This window comes from Galeopterus variegatus, unplaced genomic scaffold, assembly GCF_000696425.1.
Source record: "Galeopterus variegatus unplaced genomic scaffold, G_variegatus-3.0.2 Scaffold1614, whole genome shotgun sequence".
Taxonomy (NCBI): domain Eukaryota; kingdom Metazoa; phylum Chordata; class Mammalia; order Dermoptera; family Cynocephalidae; genus Galeopterus; species Galeopterus variegatus.
This window is the reverse complement of record NW_007727725.1, coordinates 175,224-182,615: the sequence shown is the minus strand read 5'-3', so window position 1 is coordinate 182,615 and position 7,392 is coordinate 175,224. Positions and strand designations below refer to the sequence as shown.

The 7,392-nt window shown below is 57.6% G+C and overlaps 1 protein-coding gene across 1 annotated transcript in view; it reads right to left on the bottom strand.

Moving 5' to 3' along the window:
• Positions 1–2,071: 2,071 nt before the first annotated feature.
• The window catches only part of FTCD (formimidoyltransferase cyclodeaminase), a 15,487-nt gene continuing 10,166 nt past the window's right edge, over positions 2,072–7,392 (bottom strand). The window contains exons 10-13 of the mRNA XM_008577989.1: positions 4,731–4,774; positions 4,374–4,512; positions 3,375–3,470; positions 2,072–2,158 (exon numbers count right to left, since the gene is read on the bottom strand). Coding sequence (XP_008576211.1) covers positions 2,072–2,158; positions 3,375–3,470; positions 4,374–4,512; positions 4,731–4,774 — 366 coding nt within the window. The remainder of the gene's footprint in view (positions 2,159–3,374; positions 3,471–4,373; positions 4,513–4,730; positions 4,775–7,392) is intronic.

The following is a 7,392-nucleotide window of genomic DNA, read 5'->3' as shown; positions in this document are numbered from 1 at the left end:
ACACGAGTGCAGGCACACACACACCACACATGCACACAAGCGTCGTGCACACACACGAGTGCAGGCACACACACACCACACATGCACACAAGCGTCGTGCACACACACGAGTGCAGGCGTGCACACACACACGCACACAAGCGTCGTGCACACACACGAATGCAGGCGTGCACACAGACACACACGCACACAAGCGTCATGCACACACACGAGTGCAGGCACACACACACCACACATGCACACAAGCATTGTGCACACACACGAGTGCAGGCGTGCACACAGACACACACGCACACAAGCGTCGTGCACACACACGACTGCAGGCACACACACACCACACACGCACACAAGCGTCGTGCACACACATGAGTGCAGGCGTGCACACAGACACACACGCACACAAGCGTCGTGCACACACACGAATGCAGGCGTGCACACAGACACACACGCACACAAGCGTCGTGCACACACACGAGTGCAGGCGTGCACACAGACACACACGCACACAAGCGTCGTGCACACACACGAATGCAGGCGTGCACACAGACACACATGCACACAAGCGTCGTGCACACACACGAGTGCAGGTGTGCACACAGACACACGCACACAAGCGTCGTGCACACACACGAATGCAGGCACACACACACACCACACATGCACACAAGCGTCGTGCACACACACGATTGCCGGCACACACACACACCACACACGCACACAAGCGTCGTGCACACACACGAGTGCAGGCATGCACAGACACACAGGCGCTATGCCTACTAACAAGAAACCATCCACATGTGGTTTTGTAACTTGCTTCTGTTGCTGCAGGTCCCCTCGCCCCTCCTTGTAACAGGCCTCTCCTTGCTTGTGGCCACCAGGTGCTGCCCCTGTGGACTCCGGGGTGCCGGGTGTTTTCACACACAGATGGCTCATGCCCACCCGCACCCCTGTGAGCTGGGCCGGCCTCTCTTGGGAACCTTGCCCTGTCCAGTTGACTTGCAGGAGCTGTTCACACTGACGGATGGCTGCCCTTGGCCTGCTGCTGGCGTTGGGCATCTTTCGCTTCCACTAGGATTCTCGTCTTTTACCTGGGGTGGTGATGTTCTTCTCCAGAAACAAGTGTTTTAAATTTTCTGGAAGTAAAATCTTTCCTATAAGGCATTTGGGTTTTCTGCCTTGCTTAAGAGGGACATACTCACCCAATTATTTTCTTCTAACGTCCTATATTGCTGTCTAATAAGTACATGCATACTTTTTTACATGTGATCACCCATCTGGAAGTAATTTGGGAGTATAGTGATTTTTTAAATTATTTTTTAATGGAGAACTTCCCTGAAGGCAGGAGCCACCATGGGGGTAGCTGAGGTGGGGGGACCCCGTGATGGAGCCGGAGGGTCAACTGGTGCTCAGGCCTGGACAGCCCAGGGCTGACGAGACTGTTTGGGCCTCACCCAGGAGCTTCCCCATGGTGCCAGGGGCTCCTTCTGGCACTGAAAGTTCTGCTCTCCCTGTAGGGTTTCTGTCCCACGTGCAACCCAAAGCCCCCTTCACGTGGACTAAGGGCCCCATCACCTCAGCACCCTGCACCAATCCCCAGGGTGCTCTGAGCCACCTGTGAGGTGCTGCGCCCACGTGTCTGTGGGGGCTGGAGCTGGGCACGTCCCCACACACTAGGACCCCGTTTCCTCCACCCCAGCTCCCACAGCTCCCTGACCACAGGGGTCCCTGTCCCTGCCCCGTGACCCCAGGCTCAGCCCTCAGCCCTGCCCCCAAAACCCCAAACACACTACACAGGCTTGGTGTGAGGCAGCAGGTGACCGAGGGAGACTTGAACCAAGTGGCTGCAGGTGAGGCCTGTCTCCCCCAGCACCTCCACCCCCAGACAAGCCCGCCCTGTGACCCCACCCCTGTTGGGCAGCCTCCATCTTCACTCTCTGGGCCCCATGTGCACAAGCTGTGTCAGGAGGCCACCTGGTCCTAACACCCACACCCTGCAGCAAGGCCCAGACCCCATAGGATGGGCGAGAGGTGGTTGGGGGCCACAGAGTCCAGCAAGGTCTTCCGCCAGCCGTCACTCCCGCCGGGCCTCCAGGCGGTCCAGCACCAGCGCGGCCTGGGTCTTGGCTTCCTGCAGGAGGCTGGAGATGTGCTGGCGTGTCTGACAGACAGATAGGGAGAGGAGGGACCTGGTCACCACCCTGCCTACCAGGCAGCAACCTCCGGCCCCTGCTGCCACAGGCAGGCAGCTGGTCACTGTGCTACCCCTGACAGGCACCACCTGCACCTGCCACCTGCCCCTGCTGGCCCAAGCACCATGTCACCTCCCTTGCCATCCCCCTGGCTTGTCCACTCCAGGATGGCTGGGGCCACCCTAGGCTTCCCTGTGCCCCTGACCCAGGGACCCCTCAGGATCTCTCAGTGTGGAAGGGAGTGGGCCCCTCTATCCTGAGCTTCGGGGACAGCCGGGCTCACTGACCCTCCGCAGATCCCGAGCTGCCCCCACCCCCTGGTTTTCCTACGTCTCCTCAACTGCTGAGGGCAGAGCTGTGTCCCCAAGGCCAGGGGGCGGCACTCATGCGGCCCGCCCCTGAACTTGCTGCCCACGTGGTGGACAAGTGACTTCCTTCAAATGGCCAGCTTAGATGGGGACAGGCCCCTGAAGAGGCCACAGTGCCACCAACCACATAAAAACAGAACCAGCTGAGAAACAGCTTCTCCAAGATTCTCACAGAAAGACAGACGCAGATTGGGGCTGGGGCTAGGGGTGGGGTGTCTGCCAACAGACGGGGTTCCCTTCAGAGTGGCGAGAATGTTCTAGAACTGGACGGAGGTGGCTGCACGGCATGGTGAGCGTGCTCAATGCCACTGGACTGTGCACTTCAAAACACTAAACTCTCTGCCTGTGAATTTCACCTCAATAATAGTAAACGAAATTGTCATGTAGCTGCCCTGAGTGCTGAAACTCAGATACTTTCTTAGGTGGTCCCCTGTGTTGCTGGGACCCAGCGGATGGGCTGCTGGCCTGGGGGACCCCAGCCCCAGAGGCCTCCAGAGAGCAGGTGGGAAGTGTGGGGCTGGCAGTGCGGCTGGGCCACGGCTCCATCAAGGGTGCAGGAAGGGCCCTGATACCTGTGGCTCCCCAGTCCCCCCCGGCAGGACCAGCCAAGGGCCAGCCACAGCCCCATGAGGAGGGGAACATTAAAGGTGGCGTCGGCAGGCACCCGGACCACCCTGCCCCCATAGACACCTCTGAGAGAATCAGACGGACAGGACAGACCAACCCTGCCCACAGCTGGACGCAGGCAGCCCCTGTGTCCCTTGGGGTCCTGCGGGCCGTGAGTCTAGGCCCCGAGCACATCCAGGCCCCAGCTCACCTGATCCTTAAACACGTCGTCCGTCATGTCCTTCAGATTGATGATCACGGTGAAATATGCACCAAACACGCCCATCTCCAAGGCTTTGGCTGCCACCTGCAAAGATGTCAGGACGGGCTGATTTGCAGGCAGACAGCAGGGCCTAGACAGAGGCCTGGACAAGCCCCTTCACTCTGGAATCCCCACGCCTCATCAGTCAGGACTGAGCAAATGACCCGACCCAGGGGTCTCCATCTGAGGGTCCAACGAGGCCCATGCCCTCACCCCACAGAGAGATTGAGCTCCCAGGATAACAAACTCAGCACAATTTCTGATTTTTTCCACATTGAGCTCAGAAGACAAAACCTCCTCTTATCTGAGCAGGACTCAGCGGCCTATGAGTCCTGGGAGAGGCCACGCTGGCCCTTTTCTGACAAATCAGGAGCCCAGACCACTGTGCTAGAGGCAAAGTTGTGCCCTCTGAGCCGCTGCCCCTGGCAGCTCTCGGTCTTCAGATTAACAGCTGGCCCACCATCCAGGGCCACTTTCTAGGGACAGCAGGGACACTTCTCAGGATTGATCAGATGCTGAAAACAGGTGCCTTTCTTGTAAAGATCCCGTGAACCATGCAGTCTCAGCAGCTGCAGGAGGCACAGGACTTGGGCTGCGTCCTGTCCTATCTGACCTTCCTGGTTCTGGGCCTTCCATGCCCAGGCATAGCGCTCTGAGACATGTGTCTATTTCCACAGGCTGCTTAGGTGTGTTCTAGACTAAGCGAGTGGGATGAGAAGGACGGACAGGGCAGGGAAGGGGGAGGGCTCTGGAGACAGAGCTGAGGTTCTGCCTGTCTGCGGTGCCACCTTGAACAAGATCTCAGAACAGACCAAACAAGCCAGCCCTGCTGGAGAAGACCAAGACCCCACAGGTGCCCATGAGGAGGGGTCTCCGGGCCTGGTCCAGCCAAGCCTCTGCTGCTTGCTGCCCTGCAGCAGGAGGCCTGGGGTCCCTAGGGCCACATACCTGCAGGTCCGACAGACAGGCCAGGTTTCCACACAGGGCCAGCTCCTGCAGCAGCGGCCACAGTGAGGACACCGTCTCCACCAGCGACAGGGGCACCTCGACCGCCCGCCTCAGCCCGTCCTGCAGGGCAGCCGCACGCCTGGAACCAGCAAGGGACAATGATCAGAGCCTGGGGCAGAGGGGCAGCATCTGGGCAAAGAGCCACTGGCCTGCCCCAGCAGGACTGAGCACAAAGAACCCCAGCGGGTGGCGGGGATAGGGGCGGTAGGAACCTCATTCTCGAGTCATTAAGCGTGTCTCAGGGGCAGGTCCTGCCCTGAGCGTCTGGGGCCCCCCACCTCCGGCACCTGCACTCACCTGTCCCTCTCCTCAGCTGTGTTCTTGGGCAGCTTCATCCCTTCCTACCAGAAAAACACACGCAGTGAGTGACCATGAGGCAGGAACGGCTGGGTCCCCAGAGCACGCAAGAGTGACCGGGAGCAAGGAGTATGTCCCAGGCCACATGGGACTGTGGGCGGGCAAGGGGCAGGGGGGCAGGGCCAGGTCAGCGTTTCCACTCGGGGCTGTGTCACTGGCACTGCAGGCAGGGGGCAAACGTGCGCTTCTGGGAGAAGTGCTTCTGTCGGCCTGTGGTTTAGTTTTGGCCTCAGGCCCCAGTGGGGAGGACACACCAGGGGGTCAGAGACCCTAGTGGGGGTGTGGAGAGGAAGGGCGGGCAGTGCCTTCAGGAGCCCTTGTTTCCAGATAAGGAGACCAAGGGCCCAGCAGGTCACCTGAATCCTCACAGCCTGTAGGAGGAGCAGGAGCGGCTCTGGGCCTGGCACCCCTCCCACAGCACCGGCTTCCTCCAGGGCCAACATCGCTTGTAAAATCACACAAGCTGCCGTGCCACCCCAAGTCTAGGCCAAGACGCTCAGACTGTGCAGATGACAGAGAGCAAAGCATTACAGCCCCTGTGGTCCCCTCTCAAAGCACCTCCATCCACATCCCTGCCCCAGCCACAGGCACAGCCTTTTTCCCAAGTGGACATGTGTGGTTTCTGCCTTCCCACGAAGGAGCTCGTCTCCTGGGGTACCCCTATCAGGTGAGCATGGCTGAGCCCAGACCCACACCCACAGGCCCACCTGCAGGACGGGTGTAGGGGGATAGCTGGGGGGGATGTTCACCATTTTGCTAAATTCAACCAAATTTCCACCCAAAACGTCATTATCAACGGACCCCCTCCATCAGCCACGGGTGACAGCAAATGACCCTGGGCCCTGAGTGCAGCAGGATTCTGTCCACCGTCCTACCAATGGCAATTGATGAGCTGACACCACCCTGCATCTCCATGGCAGCCAGCTGTCCTGACCACCTGTGGCTGCCCGTCCCCTCGCGAGCTGTCTCTGCTGTAGATTCCATGCGGAGGCAGGACATTTCACTTACTACTTTCCCCTCTGGTTGTTTTCTAATCATTCAAGTTACTTCTTATAATTCCTACATTTAGAGTTGTCCCTAACTTTTTAATAGTTATATTTAAACTGATGTTTACCTCTAAATGCCTCTCCATGTCTCAACTTCATCAGAGTATAGACGTCCAGAAATGTAACCTTGGCCTGGGGAGGCCATTTAATCTATGACACAAGACCCAGAGAAGATAGAATGGAAGACTGATGCATTCAATGGCATAAAAATAAAAAGTTCTCATTTTCAGAAGCCACCATAAGCAAACTCCAAACACAAACAACAAACTGGAGCGGGGTGGGGGGGGAACCACACCCAGAAAAGGGCCTGACTCCCCTAGAACCTGAAAAAGTCCTGTGAAGCAGCCAGACCCACCTTTGTAAGAAAAGAAAAGGCAGTAAGAAAAAGGCCTCAGAGAAACCTAAGAGAAAAGGGACAAAAAATATTCAGCATATAACTTAGTGAAAAAAAATAAAAACAACACTGAGCCCACACTTCAGCGTCCATGGGACACTCATGGCTGCACACGGTCACCACCTGCGTAGGAAAATCTCCCACAGAGTCAAGGGAAAACTGCAAGAAGCAAAACTGGGAACAGCATGTGCCATCTATTCAAGAAAGGGGAAAAAGAAAGAGCAGGTCTGCTCCACCGACAGGCACACGTAGGAGGCAGGAGCCACAAGCCCGGGCAGGGGGCTAGAGACAGGGGTGAGGCGCAGCTGCACTTTTGAACTCTGAACCTCCTAAAGGTTTCACCTGTTTACGAAGCACATAAATGAAACTTAAGTGTAAAAACGCTCTGAAAAAAGGTGACCGGTATCTACACACCCCTCCAAAAGGACATGAACTTCAGCCTCAGATGGTTCCCTTGTCTATATGATGAACTATTCAGACTAGCTCTGTTACTGCTTGATTTTGTTCTCTTGTGTGGATTCCCATTCGTTTTGGGGGTGCACGGCCCATGGAGCATGTCCCAGAGGGTCACCGGCAGCACTCTCTCCCCCGGGGGAAGACAGCTTCTGTCCCTGAAGGCTCTGGGATGCCTTCAAGTTTGTGGAGCTCTCAGGTCTACAGCAACTGCAGGCAGGGCCTTCCTCACCCCATCCTGAGCCTGAGGATCCGTCTCTGTCTGTCTCTGTCTCTCCCTGTCTCCCTCTGTCTCTCCATCTCTCCCTGTCTCCCTCTGTCTCTCCAGGCAGGGCCTTCCTCACCCCATCCTGAGCCTGAGGATCCGTCTCTGTCTGTCTCTGTCTCTGTCTCTCCCTGTCTCCCTCTGTCTCTCCATCTCTCCCTGTCTCCCTCTGTCTCTCCCTGTCTCTGTCTCTGTCTGTATCTCTCCCTGTCTCTCTCTCCCATCTCCCCGCCTCTCCCTGCCTCTCTCTGTCTTTCTGTCTCTCCCTCTATCTGTCTCGCTTTTCTTTTCCTAAATTTCTGCTGACCCTTCCCGGGACAAGGTTCTTCTCGGGGCTTCCTCTCCCTCGGCTCTGCGGCTCTGCGGGGTCGGGTCCCTGCTCTCCCCCGAGCCCCGCCCCGCGCACCGTGCAGGCGGCGAAGGCCTCGACACACGCACACAAGC